The following is a 25,355-nucleotide window of genomic DNA, read 5'->3' as shown; positions in this document are numbered from 1 at the left end:
CTGATTTTAGCTTCCCCCTCTCAAACTTCAGGGTGAATTTTAACTATTTGTCCACTGCCTCCTAAAGTTTCCTTTACCTTAAGTTCCCTAATCAAATCTGGTTTATTACACAACAAGCAATCTAGAATTGTCTTTTCCCTAGTGGGCTTCACCACAAACTCTAAAAAGGCATCTTGTAGGCATTCTCCAAATTCCCTCTCTCCAGATCCAGCACCAACCTGATTTTCCCCAATCTACCTGCATATTAAAATCCCCCACCCCATGACCACTGTAACATTGCCCTTTTAACATACCTTTTCTCTCTCTCCCGTTGTAATTTGTAATTCACATCCTGGCTACTGTTTGGAAGCCTGTCTACAACCCTCATCAGGGTCTTTTTACCCTTGCAATTTCTCAAGGATTCTACATCTTCTGATGCAACAATACCTTTAAGGATTTGATTTCATGTTTTACCACCCCACCCCCTGTGCCTACCAGCCTGTCCTTTCAATACAATGTGTACAATTGGATGTTAAGCTCCCAACTATAATCTTCTTTCAGTCACAACCCAGATGTTTACAGCATCATACCCACCAATCTCTAACTGCACAAGATCATCTACTGCATGCATTCAGATACATCACCTTCAGTTCGGTATTCACAATTTTTTCAATTTGTCTCTAGGTTTGCTGAAGTGAAATTCTCATCCTTTTCTAAACTTTATCATATAGTTTATTCTCGAGATGTCAGGAACCTCTCCTACACTCTCCTTCCCTTTTACTTTATTCTCACTTTCCTAAGCTGTTGAAACCACTCCCTACTACATAGTTTAAAGCCCTATCCACAGCCTTAGTTAGTTGATTCGCCAGGACCTTGGTCACAGCATGCTTCAGGTGGAGGCCATCCCATCAGAACATCAGCTCCCTCCTACCCTAATGTCCCACGAATACAAACCCACTTTTTGATCTCATTAACCATATGCCAATTTACACATGGCTCAGGTAACAATGCAGAGATTGTCTTTGGGGTTCTACATTTTAATTTGGTTCCCAACTGCTCAAATTCCCTCAGCAGACCTCTTTCTTCTTTCTTCCTACATTATTGGTACCCACATGGACCATGACAACTAGATCCTTCCAGTGAAGAGAATGTATCCATTAGTGGGGGAGTCTAGGGCCAGAGGGTACAGCCTCAGAATAGAAGGGCATCCCGTTAGAACAGAGATAAGGAGGAATTTCTTTAGCCAGAGGGCAGTGAATCTGTGGAATTCTTTGCCACCAAGGCTGTGGAGGCCAAGTCATTGGGTATATTTAAAATGGAGGTTGATAGATTCTTGATTTGTAAGGGTGTTAAAGGTTATAGGGAGAAGGCAGGAGAACAGGAGTGAAAGGGATAACAAAACAGCCAAGATTGAATGGTGGAACAGACTTGATTAAGTCCTAATTCTGCTCCTACGTCTTATGGTATCTCCAAAACAAAACTGTTCTCACTGTGGTGTTACTTATCTGTGATTTATCAGCTGGATAATCCCCAGACATTAATCTCACCAGGCACCATCAGCATTTTCCCAGCAAGGCATTACAAGGCCTACATCCCCAATGATGCATTGGATCCAAGTTCAGCTGGCAACCTCATGGGAATGATGGGAAGAGCTTCAGGTGCCCCACCATAAGCACAAGAGATTCTGCAGATCTGGAAATTCAGAGTAACACATTCAGGAGAAATTTGGATAGGTACCTGGACGAGAGGGTTATGGAGGGCTCGGGTCTGGCTGCAGGTTGATGTGATTAAGAGTTCGGCATGGACTGCATGGGCCAATTGGCCTGATTCTGTGCTGTAGTACTCTATGACTATATTTAAAATGGAGGCTGATAGGCTCTTGCTTAGTAAGTGTATCAAAGGTTATGGGGAGAACTGAGTAGAGAGGGATTGTAATTTACCCATGATCAAAAAGCAGAGCAGACTCTATAGGCAAAAGGCACCACATAAAGTGTTTCTCAATTTCCATCTGATCCCTAATAGGTGAAAGGCTGAACCAAGGTTGCAGAGTAAGAATCACTCGTAGAGGATGTATCGGAGACAGTTTACAATCTTGGCCTATCCATCTATGGATAGGAATAGCTGACATTTTGGACCAAGGCCCCGATAAAGACTAACAAGTCCAGATGAAGGGTCTCGGCCTAAAAAGTATCACTTTATACCTTTCCATTGATGCTGCCTGACCTGCTGAGTTCCTCCAGCATATTGTGCATGACCAAGGGAGCCTTTAATTCTACACTCAGCACTAGCTTAAAGACTTCATGCCAATGAAGTCCCCTGGAGGCAGGCACTGCAAGGCAAACACGTGTCCCAATTAAATTTTACCTACCCTGGTAGCCACTCAAAATGTCAAAGGCAGAGAGATGCACTGCAGATGGTTACAATTAGCTAATGGCCTGCCTTCCGAAATCTCGAAACGAGCACTTGCCACTGCAGGCAGTCATCATTAGTGACACTATGCCATATGTAGTGTGTCAGGTTTCCCTGTATACTGTATTTTAAACTGTGAGCCGTGACACTACCACGCCTGGCCAGAATGGAGATGATTCAATAATTTCACCATCAATCATGCCTAGAAACAGACCTGCAAAAGATTAGGATTAATTTTATATATTCGTACACACTCCGTTTCACTTGCCGCATTTGAAATTGCCCTGGTTTTAAATTCAGGTGATTCTGTCAGTTTTCCTTACAAGATTTCTTTACCCATTGTCCATTATTAATTAAGTAGACTGAATTGTTTGGCCAGTTATCTCTTGTATCCTACTCAGCCTGCACCCCTTGGTGACATGGGTGTGACCCATTACCTAACTTTAGCAAAACTTATTTTTTCTTATTTTTGCATTACATATAACATATTGATTTGACTGCATGAAAAAAATTAATGTATTGCACAGTATTGTTGCCGCAAAATAACAAATTTCATGAGTAATAAACCCGATTCTGTTTCCCTAGAAACCTGGTCAAGAAAATCCTCCGATTAGATTTGGCTCTGAACTCCATCCCATAACACAACTAGTCCTCAGAATGTCATGAATTTGAATATGGGTAACAAGCAAGTTAAATGGAAATGTTACTCTGATTAGAAAGAAGGCAAAACAGGAAAAAGTAGCAGTAAAGGATTAATATGAGTGAAATAGACTCAAAATGCTGGAGGACCTCAGCAGGTCAGGCAGCATCTATGGAAGAAAAAGAATATAATTACACAATTTATTATAATATTACGGCAATTTCATAAGGTATTGCACCTGATGGAATTTAGCATAATAATTACAAAGGGGATGAATACCTTCTCAGCCTCAATTTTAGTTTTTAATTTTAGTCAATTGTTGACAGTTTTTGGAATATTTCTTTTGATTTGACAGGATGCACAATGCTTTGTATATTTGCTCAAAAATCTTACTTCAATGTGCTTTACATTTAGAAAAAGAGACAGTAAAATATGAAAGTAGTTGTAGAATACTTTCTCCAGGCACTGTATCTAAATAACAACACTTTCCTTTGGTACCTTCTTCTGCTGGCCTTTTGTGGAACTTTGTGCATTAAGAGCTGGCTTGATGAGGAAATGCTATTCTTATCCCCCCCTCCAACTGATTATGAACACACCAGAAAAGCCACAACCCAAGGAGGCTAATAATAGGCATCTCAGACCCACTCTTCGAGATAAAGATCTATCTGTCACAAGTATATCAAAATATACAGTCACAAGTGTTGCTGCGCTTCTGGCAATAATATAGCATGGCCACAAGTCACTAACCCTAACTTGTGTCTTTGGTTGTGGGAGGAAACTGGAGCACCTGGAGGAAACCCACACAGTCATGGGAAGAACGTACAGACAGCAGTGGAAATTGAACCCCAATCGGTGATCGCTGGCTCTGTAATAACATTAAACTGCTACGATACTATGCCACCCAGAACTCCTCCACACTCTTAACCAAGACTGATCTGAAAGGGCTGCATAGTGTCATGTCTGAAAGAAGCATCATTGCATTCCTTCAAACATTCCTAGCTCAGGTGGAGACCAACACTAGAAGGAAGGTTGTGCTAGGATAATCAATCCAATAATCTGATAGACTGGGTTTTGTGTTGAGGGGAAAGCAAAAAGGAAAAATTCCCAGATTTTTCTCCTTCCAAACCAGTCAGGGTTTTCAAAAAGCAAACAATTTCAAAATTTTAAAATCCATAAAGTACAATGTTCAAAGTAAATTTATCAGAATACATACATATCGCCATATATAACCCTGGGATTCATTGTCTTGTCGGCATACTCAGTAAATCCAAGAAACATAACAGAGTCAGTGAAAGATTGCACCCAACAGGATGGACAACTGACCAATGGAGGGATCAAAACTGAAGGCAGTGGCATCTATCATTTAGGACCCTCATTACCCAGGATATGCTGGCTTATTACTACCATTAGAGAGGAGGTCAGACAGACATACACATTTTAGGAACAGCTTCTTCCTCTCTGACATCAGATTTCTGAACAGTCGATGAACATTACCCCAATATTTTTGCTTTTTGCTTTACTTATTTAATATTTTTCTAACTGTAATTTATAGCTTTCTTTAACACATTGCACAGTCCTGCAGCCACAAAACAAAACATTTCACAACATACTGTATGCCGGTGTTAATAAACCTGATTCTGAACTCATTAGTTCAGGCAGGATCTACGGAGGGAAATTGACAGTCGACATTTTGGATAGAGACTGTTTCTCAGGATTGAAGGTCGCTCTCAGCTCAAAAACAGATTGTTTATTTCCTTCCAATTAGGAAGAAGGCATGCCAGTGGCTACATTTCATTCAAGAGTCTGAAGAAATTTGGTATGTCACCAAAGATTTGACATGACACCACTGCACCAGATTGAAAAAGAGGATTGTAAACTCAGCCAACTCCATCATGGGCACCCCACCATCAAGGACTCCAAAAGGCAATGCCTCAAGAATGCAGCACCCACCATGAAGGGTCCCCATCACTCAGGAGATTAGCTCTTCTCATTGCTACCAAAGAGGTGGCACAGGAGCCTGAAGACACACACCTAATGTTTTAGGAAAAGCTTCCTTCCCTCCGCCATCAGATTTCTGAATCACCATAAGACACAGGAGCAAAATTAGCCCATTCGGCCCATTGATTCCGCTCACCCATTCCATCTTGGTGGATTTACTATCCCTCAACCACATTCTCCTGCCTTCTTCTCGTAACCTTTGATGCCTTTACTAAATTATTGATAATCTTATCAAAAACATATCCATGAACACGACCTCACTATTTCTGTTTTTGCATATTTTTATATTTCTTATTGTAATTTGTAGTTTTTTAATGTATTGCACTGCGCTGCGACAGCAAAACAAATTTTACAACATATGTCAGTGATGATAAACTCGATTCTGAGATGCTGCCTAACCCACTGAGTTACTCCAGCATTTTGTGTGATTCCAGCATCTGCAGTCTGTGTGTCTCCTAGGTTTTTAAATCTGGTTTCTTGTTGCTCTCTAGGCACTGAATGTTTTTGGACACTGTGGGGAAGGGCACACGTTAAGATAGACAGGAAAACACATTTGAAAAGCCCCGAGGACATAAGAGGCAATAAATAATGAGCTTCTTTATTTCCTTTTCAAATCATTGGATATTCATGAGTAATTAGTAATGAAGGCAGCACTAGTGTATTATAAGGTCTTAATGAAAGATTACTGGTTAAAGGGAGCATAAATTGATTGAATAGTATTGGCTCTTAGATTCTCACCAATTCAAGTGGCTCTGTACATATTAAAACAAAAGATTGAAATTTGCCTTGCATCTCAAAACTGGCTGCAGTACAAAGACAGCACCTTTCATCAGTTAGTAGTCTGCATTAAACACAACAGATTCTGCAGATGCTGGAAATCGAGACACACACAGACAGGAACTCAGCAGGCGAGACAGCATCTACGGCAGGGGTTAAAAAAAATTGGCATGGACCCCTATTAATCGAAGGGTCTGTGGACCCCAGGGTGGGAACCCCTGGTCTATGGAGAGGATTAGATAATGCTGTGGAGTCAAGACCCTACAAGATGGGAAAGGAAAGGGGAAAATAGGTAGGGAGAGGGCAGTGAGAAGCTGGGAAAGGTAATGGGCTGAAGGAATATGTTAAACACTGCAGATCACCAAACAGCATGCACCATGTGCCATGGAGAGCATTCTGACTGGTTTCATCAATGCCTGGTACGGAGGTGCCGCTGCACAGGATTGGAAAAAGCTGCAAAAGGTGGTAAACTCAGCCAGCTATCATGGGCACTAGCATCCCCAGCACTGAGGACATCTTCAAAAGGTGATGCCTCAGAAAGGCAGCATTCGTCATTAAGGACTCATCATCCAGGACATGCATTATTCTCATTTCTACCATCAGGAGCCTAAAGGTGCACACAAAATATTTAGGAACAACTCCTTCTCTACCCCCGCCCCCCCCCCCAACCATCAAATTTCTGAAGGCTCATGAACACCACCTCACTTTTTTTTTTAAAACATTTATTGAAAGTTGTTTTATTTGTTGCACTGTACTGCTGCCACAACACAAATTTCACTGCACGCGTCAGTGATAACAAACCTGATTCTGAACTCAATCAGGTCAGGCAAGATCTACGGAGGGGAAAAAAAAGACAGTCGGTGTTTTGGGTCGAGACCCTTCATTCTTAGATTTTCCCAGTAAGTACACTCTCTCAGAGCCTTGAAACACAAACTGTTTAAAAATGATTAGCTAGCTTGCTCTGTTGGATACAGGCAGTGCACATCAGAAGAACCAATTCACCACCTCCTGTGCTGAAATTCTGTAAACTCTGCAAGTCAGGATGCACAGAAGGGTCTACACCAGTCCATCACTGTTTGTATAAATCTGTTAATTTCTGCTGACTGCATTATCCACTCCATAACCAACTAGGTTTGACCCAGGTCAAACTCCAGGCTGGTTACGTGGGAGACATTTGTATTATTTCACTACACTTTACCCTGAATTAAATCATATTAAGCTGTACAATGTCTGAAGCAATGGCCTCCTCCCCAATTAATTTCCCCTGGGGCTGAGAAGGATCAGAGACTAAAGCGAAGGAGGACACTGCTGCCAATTTAGAAATGCTACGTGTAAAATTCAACCTTCAGAATCAGATCAGGGATCACAAGGCACAGAAAGGAAGCATTTGTCTCAGTGTGACTGTGTCTGCTCTCTACAATTCCCCAATAAGTCCCAATTCCCCCTCATCATGTATTTATGAATTCTATTTTGAAACTATGATTGAACTCACATCCATTGCAGTTTTTCCAAATAACCTGCTTCATGAAGAGGAACACTTTTGATTCACCCAAGTTTTGCTGCTGGGGAAACTACCTTGAAAAGTTCAAATTCAAAGTAAATTTATTATCAAAGTACGTAATTGTCACCAGATACTACCCTGAGATTCATTTTCTTGCAGGCATTAACAGCAGAACAAAGAAATGCAATAAAATCAATGAAAAACTACAAGGGCTGACACTCAACCAAATGCAAAAGAAAAACCATGCAAATACATAAACAATAACACTGAGAACACGAGTCATCAGAGTTGAGGTGAGCGAAGTTATCCACATTGGTTCAGGCGCCTGATCACTGAAGAGTAATAACTGTTCCTGAACCAGGTGTGGGATCCAAGGCTCCTGTACTTCCTTCAAAGTAAATTTATCAAAGTACATATATGTCACCATATACAGCCCTGAGATTCATTTTCTTGTGGGCATACTCAATAAATCAAAAGAACAATAACCATAACAGAATCAATGTGAGACCATCCAATAGGACATTCAACCAGTATGTAGAAGAAACAAACTGTGCAAATACAAAAAGAAATAATAAGTTATAACAGATGAAACAGTAATGGCAGTATGAGAGCATGGCCTGGACAGTGGGAGGGCCCTTAATGATGAATGTTGCTACGTTGTCGCAGCGCTCTCTGTAGGTATGCTCAATGGTGGGGAGGACTTAGTCTGTGATGAAATGGGCCTGTATCCACTTTCTTCTGGCTTGCTCTCCTGGTTTCCATTTCACACTTCACCCTACAATATCTTTATAAACAGCCGTCAATCAGTAATAATATTAGTGATTAAAAGCTGCTGTCATGCTGGGGCATTCATATTCACTGACTCTGACAGCCACTAGGCTGGAAGTGGATAACAGATGAGGCAGAGTCTGCGAGAAACTTGGACGAGTCCCTTCATTGAGCAGGAAAGGCTGCTGCATAAATGTACAGCCTGTATTTTCTATTCCAGAGGAGTCTGATATTTGAACTTCATACATCCAATATAACCACTGCAGTCTCTCTGGACACAGCTAAAAAAAATCTACAGACTTGAATAAAGGTTAACCCCGAATCTTAATTAGTTACCTCCTGTACCTAAGTTCATGGCCTTCTGCTGCTGCAGCCCATTTGCTTCAAGATTCGACGTGTTGTGTGTTCAGAGATGCTCTTCCACACACCACTGTTCTAACTTGTGGTTATTTGAGTTACTGTCACCTTCCTGTCAGCTTGAACCAGTCTGGCCATTCTCCTCTGACCTCTCTCATTAACAAGGCATTTTCACACATATATAACTCTCACTCACTGCATGTTTTTTTAAACACCATCTCTGTAAACTCTAGAGTAGGGGTTCCCAAAATTTTTATGCCATGGACCAATACTAATAAGGGGTTTGTGGACCCCAGGTTGGGAACCCCTGCTCTAGAAACTGTAGCACATGGAAGTCCCAGGAGATCAGCAGTTTCTGAGATGCTCAAACCACCCCATCTAGCACCAAGAATCATTCCATGGTCAGTCACTTAGATCACATTTCTTCCCCCATTCAGAAGTTTGGTTTGAACAACAACTGAATCTCTGGACCATGCCTGCATGCTTTTATGCATTAAATTGCTGCCATGCGATGGGCTGATTAGATATTTGCAATAACAAGATGTACAGGTGTACCTACTAAAGTGGTCACTGAGCGTACATCATGACATTTGTTGTTTTGCAGCAGTCGTACAGTGCAATACACAAAAACAAATTACAATATATACATTGTAAAAAAAATTAAATAATGCAAAAAGTAAAAATAGTGAGGTTGTGCTCATGGGGGCACTGTCCATTCAAAAATTCAATGGTGGAGGGGTTAAGCATGTGCCTTCAGTCTCCTGAACCTCCTCCCCAACGGTAGTAACAAGAAGAGAGCACATCCTGGAGCTCGTAACAGAGATAGAGCCTGGTGTTGTAATAACCTTTCCCTCAAAGATTGTAATTTGAGGAAGGTTACAGGTCTGGACAGAAAGAAACCACAGGTCCATGAGCCAGTCCTCATCGGAGGATCAAAGGAGAGGGGTTAACCGCTTTAAATTCCTCGGTGTTATTATTTCAGAGGACCTGTCTTGAGCCTCACATGCAAATGCAATTATGAAGAAAGCACAGCAGTGCCTCTACTTCCTTAGGAGTCTACAGAAATTTGGCATGACATTTAAAACTTTGACAAATATCTACAGATGTGTAGTGGAGAGTATATTGACTGGCTGCATCACAGCCTGGTATGGAAACACCAATGACCTTGATTGGAAGATTCTACAAAAAGTAGTGGATACAGCCCAGTCCATCATTAGCACATATACACAAAACACTGTTGCAGGAAAGCAGCATCTGCCAAGGAACCACCACCCAGGACATGCTCTCACTGATACCATCTGGAAGGAGGCACAGGAGCTTCTGGACTCCCAGCACCAGGTTCAGGAACAGTTATTACCCCTCAATCATATTTCTGAACCAAAGGGGATAACTTCACTCAACACCATTCTGTGGACTCACTTTCAAGGATTCTTCATCTCATGTTCTCAATATTTATTACATATTTATTATTTCTTTATTTTTGTATTTGCATTTTGTCATCTTTTGCACTGTGGTTGAATGCCAGAGTTAGGCAGTCTGTCATTGATCCTGTTATGGATTTATTGAGTATGCCCTCAAGAAAACAAATCACAGGGTTGTACATAGTGACATACATGTACATTGATAATAAATTTACCCAATTGACAACATCAACAGCCACACTAAGGCCCAATGTTTTCAGAAGTCACCTTGCTGGAACTGTAATTTACTTTAATATCAAAAAGTTCATTCACAATTTAAAAAAATTACAGGAATAAATTGAAATGTCTTTCACTCTTACATTCATCGCCAATGCATTATGTAATGCTCATTCCTTAAAATTGTTACATGTCGACGTTGTTTGGATTAACCATAAGCGTTATTTAGGTGCGCCGGGACAAGGCGTGGGGATGGCATCATATAACAACCTAGTGTAGGCTTTTTCTATTGAATTTGGAAGGTTTCTGAACATTTCTGCAGCTAAGCGCTGCAACGGACTGTGAGTTACCAGCAAGAGAGAGAGTTGAGTTGAGTTAGTTGAAGAGTTCACTACAGCAGTGGGCGTTCCCAGTATATTTCCGTGTCCAGAAGACCGTGATAATTTGCAGCACACTGTGCATATTGGATACGTGACGGTCACCTTGCATGATCCATACTCGGATTTCTGAAGTATTCTGTGGCGACCACTTTTTGTTAATCCATACATGGATTCGGGTGTGTTACGTGGCAACCACTTGTGTTAAGGAATATTCTGTGACCGTCACCTTGTGATATCCCTACGTGGATTTTGGAACTTAGGCATCACTTTGTTATCCCTGTGTGGACTCTAGTATTTAAGTGACGACCACTCGACTTCTGGAATCTTCTGTGACTGTCACCTCGCTATCCCTGCGTGGATCCAGTGTGTTATGTGACAATCACTCGTCGTCTGGAATTTTCCATGATCGTCACTTTGTGTCACCTTAATGTGGATTATGAACCCTTCCCCACAGACACCTGTACCTGCTCCCGTGGATTCCAGAACCTTCTGGATTGCCATCCTAGGACTCTGAGTAAGACTTGGGGGGGAACTGTTTCCAGACCTCCACTGTTTGTGAGCAAAGATGCATTGCACTGTTAATTTTTGGTAAGGGGAACAATTGTCTTAATTTTGGGTAGGTATTGAAAAAATATTTGTTTAACATTAAAATTTGTGTCTGTGGTCTATGGCTGCTGGCACGTAACAAAACTAATAGGACTGTTGCTACTCATGTGGCCCTCTGGGCTGGCAAACCACTACAATAATTGAGGAGCATCTTCACCCATTGCTGTCCCTCCCTCGCCAGCAGTGGAAGAACCCTATATAGTGGCTGCAACCAGCATCAGCATGCGCTTAGCATGGAGTTGTACAGCCTGGAACGTGCCAGTTCTTGTAACATCAGTGCATCACTATGAGCCTGCAAATACCCAGTATCCTTTACTGGTTGAGATCTACTCCACAGTCATTTGATCGAGGCTGTACAATTGTCCATGTGGAAACCTCCCTGCTAATTCACTCAGTTTAGCCAGTTCAATGACTACTCCACCCAACTTGTACGCTCAGTTCTAATCAACAAGCTCTAAAGCTCTAAAACCTAAGTCTCTGTACCTCCCTCTGTAACCGCATCCTCGAATTTCTCATTGGAAAACTAGTCAGTACAGATTGGAAATAACATCTCCTCCTCCTCATCGACAATCAACACTGACACACCTTAAGGATGCATGCTTAGCCCACATCTGTGCGGCTAGGTATAGTCCAAATGTCATGTATAAATTTGCTGATGACACAACTACTATTGGCAGAATTTCAGAATGTGGAAAGGAGGCATACAGGAGTGAGATAGAACAGCTGCTTGAGTGGAGTCACAGCAACAACCTTGCACACAACCATCAGTCAGACCAAGGAACTGATTGTGGAATTCAGGAGGGAGAAGTCAAAGAACCACACACTAGTCCCCATCAAGAAATCATCAGTTTCAAGATCTCGCGTTTCAACATCTCGAGTTTAAACATCTCTGAAGATTAATCCTGGACCCAACACATTGATGCAGTCACAAAGGCTACAGTTGCTATATTTCATTTGGAGTTTGTGCAGACTTGCTACGTCACCATAGACTCTTGCAATTTTCTATAGATGTACCATGGAGAGCATTCTAACTGGCCGCATCACCATGCGGTGTGAATGTGCCAACACACAGGATCAGAAAAAAGCTGCAGAAAGTTGGAAACTCAGCCAGTTCCAGCACAGGCTCTAGCTTCCCCAGCATTGAGGGCATCTTCAAAGGGTGATGCCTCAAAAATGTGGCATCAGTTATTAAGGACACTTGTCAACCAGGACATGCCCTCTTCTCATCAAGGGGGGAGGTACAGGAGCCTGAAGACGCATGTAACATTTTAGCAACAGCTTCTTCCCCTCTGCCATCAGATTTCTGAATAGACAAATGAACCTGTGCAGACTATCTCACTTTTTTTTTTAAACATTTTTTTCCTCTTTTTGTATTACTCAATTTATGTCTTATTGTAATTTATAGTTTTTTTTTATACTATATGCTGCAGCTACAAAACATTTTAAACTAACCTCTTTGGATATTAATAATTGTGCCCTCCCTGCTGTCTTCCCACAATATAGATTAATATGGCTTACTTGATGACAAATGGTTCAAAATGGAGTATGGATTCATACAACGGAGACCAGAAGATATAGGAGCAGAATTAGGCCATTCAGCCCATCGAGTCTTTCATTGCTATTCCATCATAGACAATTTATTCTCTCTCTCTCTCAACCTCATTCTCCTGCCTTCTCCCTATAACCTTTGAAGCCTTTACTAATCAGGAACCTATCAACCTCCACTTCACATATACAATGACATGGCTCTACAGCTGTCTGTGGCAATGAATCCCACAGATTCACAACTGTCTGGCTAAAGAAATCCCTCATCACTGGTCGAAGGGACATTCCTCTATTCTGAGGCTGTACCCCTCTGGTCCTAGACTCCTCCTCTTCCCCCCCCCCCCACTGTCCTCTCCACATCCACTATCTAGGCCTTTCAATATTTGACAGGTTTCAATGAGATCCCCCCACCCCCACATTCTAAATTTCAGCAAATAAAGGCACAGAGCCAAACACTCCTCAGACAATAACCGTTTCATTCCTGAAATCATTCTCATGTATCTCCTCTGAACCCTCTCCAATCTCAGCACATCCTTTCTTAGATAAGGAGGCCAAAACTGCTCACAATACTCCAAGTGAGGCCTCACCAGTGCTTTATAAAACATCAGCATTACATCCTTGTTTTTATATTCTAGTCCTCTCGAAGTGAATGCCAACATCGCATTTTCCTTCCTCACCACAGACTCAACCTGCAAATTAACCTTTAGGGAATCCTGCACCAGGACTCCCAAGTCCCTTTGAACCTCGTATTTTTGAATTTTCTGCCCACTTAGAAAATAGTCCACACTTTTGTTCCTCCTACCAAAGTGCATGACCATACACTTCCCAACACTATATTCCATCTGCCACTTTGCCCATTCTCCTAATCTATCCAAGTCCTTCAGCAGACTCCCTGCTTCCTCAACACTACCTACCCACCTAATTATCTTTGTATCATCTGCAAACCTGCCCACAAAGCCATCATTTCCATCATCCAAATCACTGACATAACATAAAAAGCAGTCCCAACACACTCCTGTCAAACACCACTAGTCACCGGCAGCTAACCAGAAAAAACAAGCTCATAGCTTGTTAAGCAGCCTCATGTGTGGCATCTTGTCAAAGGCCTTCTGAAAATCCAAGTACACAACATACACCATTTCTCCTTTATCTATCCTGCTTGTTATTCAAAGAATTCCAACAGATTTGTCAAACAATATTTTCCCTTAAGGAAATGATGCTGACTTTGGCTTATTTTATTGTGTGCCTCCAAGTACCCCAAAACTTCATCCTTAACAATTGACTCCCAACCAGAGGGCAAACTAACTGGCCTATAATTTCCTTTCTTTTGCCTCCCTTCCTTCTTGAAAAGTGGAGTGACATTTGCAACTTTACAGTCCTCCAGAACCATTCCAGAATCTAGTGATTCTTGAAAGATTATTACCAGTGCCTCCACAATCTCCCCAGCCACTTCCTTCCAGAGTGTGGGGTACAGTTCATCTGGTCCAGATGACTTATCTACCTTCCAACCTTTCAACTTCCCAAGCACGTTCTCCCTAGTAATAGCAATTGGACTCACTTCTATCCCCTGACACTCTCCAACTTCCAGCATACTGCTAGTGCCTTCCACAGTGAAGACTGATGCAAAATACTTTAGTGTCCACTATTTTCCTGTCACTCATCACTACCTCTCCAGTGCCATTTTCCAGCAGTTCGATATCTCCCCTCACTTTTATTTTCTATATCTGAAAAACCTTTTGGTATCCTTTGATATTATTGGCTAGCATATCTCATCTTTTCCCTTCGTAATGCCTTTTTTAGTTGCCTTCTGTTGGATTTTTTTTTAAAAAAGCCTCCAAATTTTTTTAACTTCCCACTAGTTTTTGATTTATTATATGCCCTCTCGTTTTTATGTTGGCTTCGACTTCTCGTGTCTGCCACGTTTGCATCATCCTGCCTTTAGAATACTTCTTTAGGATTTATCTATCCTGTGCCTTCTGAATTTCTCCCAGAAAATCTAGCTATTGCTGTTGTACTGTCATCCCTGCTAGTGTCCCCTTTCAAGCAACTTTGGCCAGGTCCTCTCTCATGTCTCTTTAATTCACTTTACGTCACTATAATAATGATAGATCCGATTTAAGCTTCTTCTCAAATTGCAGGGCGATGTCTACCTTAAGCTCCATAATCAAATCTGGTTCATTACACATCTAATCCAGAATAGCCCTTCCCCTAGTGGGCTCAACCACAAGCTGCTCTAAAAAGTAATCTTGCAGGCATTCTACAAATTCTCTCGGGATCCAGCACTGACCTGATTTTCCCCAATCTACCTGCATATTGAAATCCCCCATGACGATTATAACACTGTCCTTTTGACATGCCTTTTCTATCTCCCATTGTAATTTGTAGCCCAGATTCTGGCTACTTTTCAGAGGCCTATATATACCTCCCATGAGGGTCTCTTTACCCTTAGTTTCTTAACTCTACCCACAAAGATTCTACATCTTCAAACCCTATGTCACCTCTTTCGAAAGAGTTGTTTTTTTTTAAATCAACAAAGCCACCCCACCCCCTCTGCCTACCTGCATGTCCTTTCAATACAATGCGTATCCTTGGATGTTAAGCTCCCAACTATGATCTTCTTTCAGCCATGACTCAGGATGCCCACAATGTCACAACTGCCAATCTCTGTGTTAGAAGATTCCGAGTACTGCGTACATTCAAATATAGCACCTACAGTCCTGCATTCATCACCCTTTTACATTTTGTCCCAATATTACAATGCAACTCATCCCACTGACTGCAATTTTGCCCTATGATCTACTTGTCCTTCCTCACAGTCTCACTACACACTGCATCTACTTGTATACCAACTACTCACTCCCATTGCTCCTGCCAAATTAGTTCAAACCCTCCCTAGTAGCTCTACAAACCCACCCGCAAGGGTATTGGTCCCCCAGATGTAATGCACCTTTGTACAGGTCATACCTTCCCCAAGGAGATCTCAATGATTCAGAAGTCCGAAGCCCAATGCCCGACCACCTGCACCAGTTCCTCAGCCACGCATTCATCTGCCAAATCATTCTATTCTTACCCTCACTGGCACAGGGAGCAATCCAAAGATTACTACTCCAAAGGTCCTGCTTTCCAGCTTTCAACCCAACTCCCTAAACTGCCTCTTCCCTTTTCGTACCTAGGTGATTGGTGCCAATATGTACCAATACTTCTGGCTGCTCAACCTCCCCTTTTGGAGGAGACCTGATCTGAGATGTCATTGACCCTGACACCTGGGAAGCAATATACCATCCAGGTGTCTCTATCGCTTCCACAGAATCTCGTGTCTATTCCTCTGACTATGGAATCCCTTTTCATTACGCAGTTCTCTTCATCCATTTCCCTTCGGAGTCACAGCACCAGACTCAGTGCCAGAGACCCAGTCACTGCAGCTCCCCCCCAGTAGGTTCAACCCTTCAACAGTATCCAAATTATTGAGGGGAACGACCACAGGGTTCTGCACTGTCTGCCCATTTCCTTTCCTTCTCCTGACAGTCACCCAGTTATCGTCTCCTGCAACTTGGGGGTGACTACCTCCCTGCAGCTCCTATCTATCATCTCCCCATTCTCCCGTGAGCCCAAGGTCATCGAGCTGTAGCTCCAGTTCCTTGACATTCTCTGAGAAGCTGCAGCTTGGTGCAGATGTGGTTGTCAGGGAGGCTGGAGGTCTCCCACAATTCTCACATCTCACACACTGAACACTCAACCCCTACAGCCATTTTCACTGCTCCATACACGAACAGATGAATAAAGAAGAAACTTACTACACCCAAGCCACGCTCTGATGTACATGTGACAAATAAAGCTAATCTTTCGACCTTTAATCTGTAAGCACTTAACCCATTTAAAAATCCCTATTTTCTTTTATGAGGAGAGACAGGTGTCACCACCTCTAATTTAGTATGATATACCTATCTCACATTTAAAACTCACAAGAGGAACAGACAAACAAGAGAAAATCTGCAGATGCTGGAAATCTGAGCAACACACACAAAATGCTGGAGGAACTCAGTAGGCCAGGCAGCATCTATGGAAAAAAGTACTGTTAACGTTTCGGGCCAAAGCCCTGCAACAAGGTTAGAGAAAAAAAAAAGCTGAGGAGTAGATTTAAAAGGTGGGAAGAGGGGAGAGAGAAACACCAGGTGATAGGTGAAACCTGGAGGGGGAGGGATGAAGTAAAGAGCCAGGAAGTTGATTGGTGAGAGAGACAGAAGGCCTTGAAAGAAGGGGGGGGCGAAGAGAAGGAGCACCAGAGGGAGGCGATGGGTGGGCAAGGAGATAAGGTGAGAAGGGGACAAGGGGATTGGAAATGAAGGGGGTGGGTGGGGGGCATTACCAAAAGTTACAGAAATCGATGTTCATGCCATCAGGTTGGAGGCTACCCAAACGGAATATAAGTGTAGCCTCATCACAACAGTGGAGAAGGCCATAGATAGACATATCAGAATGGGAACGGGAAGTGGAATTAAAATGGGTTCTGAGAGATTCCACTTGTTCTGGCGGACAGAGTGCAGATGCTCGGCAAAGTGGTCTCCCAACCTACATCAGGTCTCACCGATATACAGGAGGCCACACTGGGAGCACCAGACACAGTATATAACCCTAACAGACTCACAGGTGAAGTGTCGCCTCACCTGGAAGGACTGTTTAGGGCCCTGAATGGTAGTGAGGGAGGAGGTGTAGGAGCAGGTGTAGCACTTGTTCCGCTTGCAAGGATAAGTGCCAGGAGGGAGATCAGTGGGGAGGGACGAATGGACAAGTGACTGGCGTAGGAAGCGATCCCTGCGGAAAGCAGAAAGTGCGGGGGGGGGGCGTGGAGGGAGGATGTGTTTGGGGGTGGGATCCCGTTGGAGGTGGTGAAAGTTAAGAATTATGTGCTGGGCGCAGAAGCCGAGAGGAACCCTATCCCTGGTAGGGTGGCAGGAGGATGGGGTAAGAGCAGATGTGCATGAAATGGAAGAGATGTGGTTGAGGGCAGCATTGATGGTGGAGGAAGGGAAGCCCCTTTCTTTGAAAAAGAATATCTCCTTCGTTCTAGAATGAAAAGCCTCATCCTGAGAGCAGATGCAGCGGAAACAGATGAACTGAAAAAAGGGATGGCACTTTTACAAGTAGTAGGGTGGGACAGGGTGTAGTCCAGGCAGCTGTGAGCGTCCGGGGATTTGTAATAGACATCTGTGGATAAGCTGCCTCCGGAGTTAGAAACAGTGACATTGAGAAAGAGGAAAGAAGTGTTGGAAATGGACCAGGTCAATTTGAGGGCAGGGTGGAAGTTGGAGGAAAAATGGATGAAGGTGACGAGTTGAGCACGGGTGCAGGAAGCAGCACCAATGCAGTCATCGATGTAGCGAAGGCAAAGTGCGGGACAGTCACCAGTGGAGGCTTGGAACATAGACTGTTCCATGTAGCCGACAAACAGGCAGGCGTAGCTGGGACCCATGCCAGTGCCCATGGCTACACCTGTTGTTTGAAGGAAGTGGGAGGAGCCAAAGGAGAATTTATTTAGACTGAGAATAAATTCTGCTAGGCGGAGGAGAGCGGAGGTGGAGGGGAACTGGTTGGGTCTGGTGTCCAGAAAAAAAAAAAAAAAAAAAAGAGCATTTTGAAGCCTTCCTGGTGGGGGATTGAGGTGTATAGGGACTGGACATCCATCGTAAAAACAAGATGATGGGGACCAGGGAACTTGAAATCCTTGAAGAGATCAAGAGCCTGTGAAATGTCCAGATTTTGGTAGGAATGGACTGAACTATGGGGGGGATAAAACAGAGTCGGGGTATGCCGTTATGAGTTCAGTGGGACAGGACTGAAGCAATAGGTCTGCATGGACAAGCAGCTTTGTGGATCTTGGGTAGGATGTAGAAACGGGAGGTGCAGGGTGCAGGAACTATGAGGTTGGTGGCGGTAGATAAGCAATCCCCAGAGCTAATAAAGTCAGTGATGGTGTGGGAGACAATGGTCTGGTGCCCCTTAGTGGGGTCCTGTTCAAGGGGTAAGTAAGAGGAGGTGTTTGAGAGTTGGCGTTGGGCCTCAGCAAGGTAGAGGTCAGTACGCCAGACTACTACAGCACCTCACTAATCTGCCGGTTTGATGGTGAGGCTAGGATTAGTGCAGAGGGAGTGCAGAGCTGAGTGTTTGGAAGTAGTGAGGTTGGAATAGGAGAGAGGAAGGTTGAAGTCGAGACAGTTAATGTCCTGTCAGCAGTTGGCAATGAAAAGGTCCAGAGCAGGCAGAAGACCAGGCTGGGGTGTTCAGGAAGAGGAGGGTTGAAAACAGGAGGAGTCATTGGGGCAGAGTGGGAAGTCCTTGCCAAAGAAATAGGCCTGGAGATGGAGGCGGCAGGAGAAGGGCTCAGCGTCATGGCGGGTGCGGAGCTCGCTGAGGTGTGGTCATAGGGGGACAAAGGTGAGGTCCTTACTGAGGACCGGATATCCTGCCTCAGAGAGGGGGGAGGTCAGAGGGAATGGTGAAAACCCAGCACGGATGAGGGCTGGGATCAGAGGGGGGGAAAGAGGTTTGGTAGTATCTGAGGAGAAGGAAGGTTTGGGTGTTCAAGGATGGTGGGGTGAGAGGAAGATGGAGCTTCCGAGAGCCCAGGAGCTGGCAGTGGGACCTGAGAGACTGGATACTTCGAGTAAAGCCCCCCCCCCACTTCATTTCCCACCCTCTTTTCCCTCTTACCTCATCTCCTTACCCACCCATCACCTCCCTCAAGTGTTCTTTCCCCCAACCCCTTTTTCTTCTTTTTTCCATGGCCCTCTGCCTCTTTCACCAATCAATTTCCCGGCTCTTTACTTCATCCCTCCCCCTGATGGTTTCACCTATCACCTTGTGTTTCTCTGTCCCCTCCCCCACCTTTTAAACCTTCTCCAGTCCTGCCGAAGACTTTTGGCCCGGTATGTCAACAGTACTGTCCCCCTCCCCCCCATACATGCTGCCTGGCCTGCTGAGTTCCTCCAGCATATTGAGTGTTGACAGGAACAGACAATTCTCTACCTTTCTGTTTAAGACAACAAGCTATGCAAATACAAAAGAAAAAATAAATAAGCAACATTAAGAACATGGGATGAAGAGTCCTTGAAAGCAAGTTCACAGGTTATGGGAACAGTTCAGTGGTGGGGCAAGTGAAGTTTACCCCTTTGGTTCAGGAGCCTGATGGTTGAGGGGTAATAACTGTTCCTGAACCTGGTAGTGTAGGTCCTGAGGCTCCTGTACCTCCTTCCTGATTGTTGGGGGGTAATAACTGTTCCTGAACCTGGTGGTGTGGGTCCTGAGGCTCCTGTACCTCCTTCCTGATTGTTGGGGGGTAATAACTGTTCCTGAACCTGGTGGTGTGGGTCCTGAGGCTCCTGTACCTCCTTCCTGATGGTTGAGGGGTAATAACTGTTCCTGAACCTGGTGGTGTGAGTTCTGAGGCTCCTGTACCTCCTTCCTGATTGTTGTGGGGTAATAACTGTTCCTGAACCTGGTGGTGTGGGTCCTGAGGCTCCTGTACCTCCTTCCTGATGGCAGCAGCAAGAGAGCATGACCTGGATGGATGAAGCTGTTGATGATGGAAGCTGCTTTCCTACAACAGCACTTCATGTAGATGTGCTCAATGGTGGGGATGGACTGGGCCATACTCACTACTTTTTGTAGGAATTTCCATTCAAAATTATTGGTGTTTCAATAACAGGCCGTGATGCAAACAGTCAATACACCCTCCACCACACCTATAAAAGTTTGCCAAAGTACCAGCTGTCATTCTGAATCTTCGCAAACTCCTCAGGAAGTAAAAACGCTGCCATACTTTCTTTGCAATTGCTTTTACGTGTTGGGCCCAAGACAGATCCTCTGAAATGACAGCAAGGAATTTAAAACACTGACAATAATAACAGTGAAGAGTTGCAGACCCTCTTCCCCTCTGATCCCCCAATGAGGACTGGCCTATGGACCTTTGGCTTCCTCAATAATCATTTCCTTGGTCTTGCTGACATTGAGTGAGAGGTTGTTACTGTGACACCACTCAGCCAGATTTTCAAATCTTTTCCTATATGCGGATTCATCACCACCTTTGATTTGGCCAATGACAGTGGTGCCGCCAGCAAATGTGAATATGGCATGGGGGCTGTGCTTAACTTCACAGTCACAAGTTTAAGTGAGCAGAGCAGGGGGCTAAGCTCACAGGCTTGTGATGCACTTGTGCTGATGGGGGTCTTGGAGAAGATGTTGTTGCCAATTTGAACTAACTGGGGTCTGCAAGTGAGGAAATGCAGGATCCAATTGCACGAGGGATTGATGCCAAGGTCATGAAGTTTACTTATCAGTTTTGAGGGGATGAATACCGAGCTGTAGTTGACAGAGATCATTCTAATGTATGTATCTTTGCTGTCCAGATGTCCCAGGATTGAGGAAGAGCCAATGAGATGGCATCTGCTGTGGACCTGTTGTGATGGTAAGGCAACTTGGAGCAGATCCAAGTTGCTTCTCAGGCAGGAGTTGATATGTTTCATTACCAACCTCTCAAAGTACTTCATCAGAGCAATGCAAGTGCTACTGGATGACAGTCATTGAGGCAGGTCACCACATTCTTCTGAGGCACCAGTATAATTGAAGCCTGCTTGAAGCAGGTGGGTACCTCAGACTGCTGAAGCAAGAGCTGAAAGATATCAGTGAACACTCCAGCCAGTTGATCAGCTCAAAACCTTAGTACCCGGCACTGGGCCGGATGCTTTCTGTGGGTTCACCCTCCTGAAGTCGTTCTCACGTCAGCCTCAGAGACTGAAATCACAGGGTCATCAGAGGCTGAGAGAATTTGTGCAGCAACCTCCATGTTTTGACAGTTAAAGTATAAAGGCATTGAGCTCATTGGGGAGCAAAGCCATGTGGAGCCTATGACACTTGGTTTCACTTTAAGAGGTAATAGCATTAAATCCTGCCACAGCTATCAAGTATCTTTTAGTGATTCAAGTTTTGTTGGGAATTGCCACTTCACATCAGATGGCTTTCCAGAGATTGTACTGGGACCTTTTGTATCTTACTTTACTGTCAGGTATGAATTCCACTGATTTGGCCCTCAGCATATTGCTGATCTCACGGTTCATCAGGGCTTCTGGTTGTCGAAGGCACTGATTTTGTGGGGATACACTGAACTACGACTGTTTTTATATAGTCCATGACAACTGCGAGTCTTTGAACACAGCCCAGTCCACTGACTTGAAGAAATCCTGTAGCCTCTCCTCCACCTCCCGTGGCCACCTCTTTGTTGCCTGGAGCCTTGATCTTTCGATGTTGCCTGCATGCAGATGGGCGAAGGATAGCCAAGTGATCAGAATTCCCAAAATATAGTCTAGGCATGGAATGGTAGACATTCCTAATCATAGTATAATAGCAATCAAATGCTGCCGGTTATATGCTGAGAATCGGGCAGAGAAATTTTCAAACAAGCCAGTTTGAAGTCCCCGACACTGTTTTGAAATGCGCCGGAGTGGGGTGTTTCTTGTTTGGTGATGGCAGCGTTCAATAGATGCTGAGGGATGTTCCTTCAGAAGATCAAAGGCACATGGATGATAGAAAAATGGAGGGCTATGTAGGAGAGAAGGATTAGATTGATCTTAGATTAGGTTAAAAAGTCAATACAATATTGTGAGCCGAAGGGTTTGCACTGCGCTGCAGTGTTCTATATTTTAGATGTTAAACCTTCACTTCTCACTTTCAGACTTTCCTCCTTGTTATCAGATATAACACCAAATATTTCATAACTACCCCAAGATCTTTTATCAGAATAACTTATCAACCGCTACAAAAACTCTGCCTGACCTGCCATGCATCTCCAGCATTTACTGTTTCCATTCCTGAGTAAAGCAGCTCGGAAAATTTCTGCAGAATTAAAGACAAGTCTCTTGTTGCCGAGATCTCACAGCATTCCTGCAGGTGATAGGTTTGGTGAGATCACTGCTCATCAAGACAACACAGCTGTTCCACAGCACTTGCCAGAGAATTACTACAGGGATGTCCATTCTGCCCAGCACAATGGTAGAGTTCCAATTAATCCCACCTCCCGTTTCTCCACACCTTTTTTTTTCCAAAATATATACACGCAAGTTCTTTCAACTTTTACCCAGCTCTTTTCAGAACAATATTCCGACTACATTGAGATACAAGATATAGGAAAAGAATTAGGCCGTTTGGTCCATCGAGTCTTCTCTGACATTTCATCATGAGTGAATCACTTTCCTCTCAACCCTCAGTCTCCTGCCTTCTCCCCATATTCCTTCATGCCCTGAACAATCAAGAATCTATCGGCCTCTGTCTTAAATGACTTGGCCTCCACAGCTGCCTGTGGCAACAAATTCCACACTCTCTGGTTAAAGAAATTCCTCATTTCTATTCTAAATGGGCATCCCTCTATTTGGAGGCTTAGACTCTCCCAACAGAGAAAACATTTACTCTATCAAGGCCCTTCAACATTCGATGGGTTTTAGAAATTTATCCCCCTTTCATGTGCTGTGTTCCAAATTAAAACTCATTTTGCAAAGGTAGCTCATTTGCCACACACCTTAAAATTCCTTCCTCTCATTAGTGACTTTTATCACAGGAAACAATTTCTCCCCATCTCCTGTAACCACAGCCAATTTTCATCAGATTGGTGGCATCCTAACAATGCTGTTGCAGCCTTTATGACAACTTTTCATTCACAACCCGCTACCAATCTCACCCTTGGTGAAATTCAGCGTTCAATTCCGACACTGTCTGTAAGGAGTTTGTACGTTCTCCCTGTGTCCTCTGCTTTCCTACCACAGTCCAAAGATGCACCGGTTTAGTAGGTTAGCTACTATAAATTATTCTGCGATTAGGCTAGGGTTAAATAGGTTGGTTGTTGGTTAAGCCTGTTCAGCACCATCTTTAAATAAAACATTGTATGGCAGACTACCATAAAACCCTCCACCATCCCCCCCCCCAGGTCTAATTTGGGGGATTCTGCACCTCATTTGCCTACCTGCACGGCACTCTGTAACACTACATTCTGTTATGTGTTTGTCTAGGTGTACTGATGAAGTGGACTGTCTGGATGGCCTGCAAGTAATAGATAATAAACTAATATGGTCTAAACAGCTCTGTCACCGACTCCACTCCCAGTGCACTGCCAGGTGTCGTGACTGGACCTGAGCATTCCACAACCCAGTGCTATCAGGGTGGACCGTTCCCACTGCATGTCAAGTCGAGTCGAATTACTATCCCATGCACAAGTACAGGTACAATGAAGAACTTCCAACCACCAAGTTCAGAACGAACACATACACAGAATAGAAATCATACAAGGCAGCTAAGAGATCAAACGCCGAACGAGACCCAAGCACAGCAGCAGGCAACACCCCGACGGCCCGAAGGGTCTGCGGATGGAGGAGCGGACGGCGACGGCAGCGAGCAAGCTGTACCTGGTGTCCGGGCCCTCCGGCGGCGCGGTCCCGTCCACCGGGCCCTGCAGCTGTACCGAGTGTCGCTTGGCTCCGGGCTCGGGCGCCCCGTTGCAGCTCCGGGCTCTGAACAGTTTGGTGAGGCGGCTCCTCAGCGAGGTCTTGCGGGAGCGGCCGGCCGGTGGGTCTTCGGTCTGGTGTGGGCTGGCGGAGGAGGAGGGTGAGGGCGGGCCGAGCTGCGGCTCCCGGTGAAGCGGGCAGGCGGCGGGTGGTTCCTCGCCCAGGCTCCGGCATAGGATGCGCAAGGGACAGTCAGCTCCGGGCCCGGCTTCGGCCTCCAACTCGGTACCGGCTTCCTCCATCGCGCCCAGCACCAACACCGCGTCGCTGGTCTCCTCGGCGGGAGGCCGGGGCGCCGCCAAACCCTCGCCGCCCGGCTCGGCGGGGCACTCCTCCCGGCCTGGCCCCACCGTGAAGTCGCCAAAGTCCCGAGCCAGGTCGGAAACCCGTTCGTCTCGCCGGCTGCGGGCCCGGCCGGAGCAGCGGCGGTGGCGTGGGCAGAGACGGGGCGAGGTCGCCCGCTTGGGCCGCTCCGCCCCGCCGCCGCCTGTCGCCCGGGCAGCAGCGGGCGGCTCCGGTTCCAGCTCCAGCTCGCCGAAGACCATCAGCTGCGGCCGCGAGCCCTTGGCGGCGGGCAGTTCCAGGTGCCGCAGCCCGCAGGCGGCATCCTGCAGCAACCTGGTCGGCCGCCGGCTCGCATCGAAGGGTAGCGGCTTTAGCCCCAGCCCCGAGCCCACAGCCACCGCCGCCTCTCCCTCCTGAAGCTCCGGTGCCACAACGTGCAGCAGCACGAAGCTAGCCGAAGCCTGCGGGTTCATCCCTGTAGAACTGCCGCACACTGCCCGCTCTTCCTCCGTGTGTGTGTCTGTCTGTGTCTCTGTCTCTCTCTCTCTCTCTCTCTCTCTTTCTCTCTCTGTGTCTCTGTGTGAGTGAGTGTTACTGCTGCCTGATTATTGTATTAACTATTTATCCACCTCCGCCAGCCCTTTCCATCCTTGTCTGCCGCCTCTGCCCGCGTCCCAGGACCGAGCAATACACGCGCAAAAACAAAACCTTCATCAAATACCCGAGCAGGTTATGTATATACATGCGTGTGTTTTAAAACCACACCTACTTCCGCAAATTCAATGCAATCTCCACCTCCCCCCTCCCCACTGTCACTGAGCTGACGTTCTGTAGGTCAGAAAGCCGGGTGAGATGAAACCAAATTCCCAGCAAATTACACTCTCCTGAAATAAAACAAGCCGATTTAGCGAAATTTAAAAAATCCTTATG

At 45.0% G+C, this 25,355-nt stretch overlaps 1 protein-coding gene across 4 annotated transcripts in view; it reads right to left on the bottom strand.

Moving 5' to 3' along the window:
* Positions 1–25,132, bottom strand: part of socs7 (suppressor of cytokine signaling 7) — a 154,878-nt gene extending 129,746 nt beyond the window's left edge. For all 4 annotated transcript variants that reach the window (XM_072249580.1, XM_072249582.1, XM_072249581.1 and 1 more), the window contains exon 1: positions 24,042–25,132. In XM_072249580.1, coding sequence (XP_072105681.1) covers positions 24,042–24,898 — 857 coding nt within the window. In that variant the 5' untranslated portion in view covers positions 24,899–25,132. The remainder of the gene's footprint in view (positions 1–24,041) is intronic.
* Between the last annotated feature and the right edge of the window lie 223 nt (positions 25,133–25,355).

Source organism: Mobula birostris, chromosome X (genome assembly GCF_030028105.1).
Source record: "Mobula birostris isolate sMobBir1 chromosome X, sMobBir1.hap1, whole genome shotgun sequence".
NCBI classification, from domain to species: domain Eukaryota; kingdom Metazoa; phylum Chordata; class Chondrichthyes; order Myliobatiformes; family Myliobatidae; genus Mobula; species Mobula birostris.
This window is presented reverse-complemented; position numbering and strand designations above follow the sequence as displayed.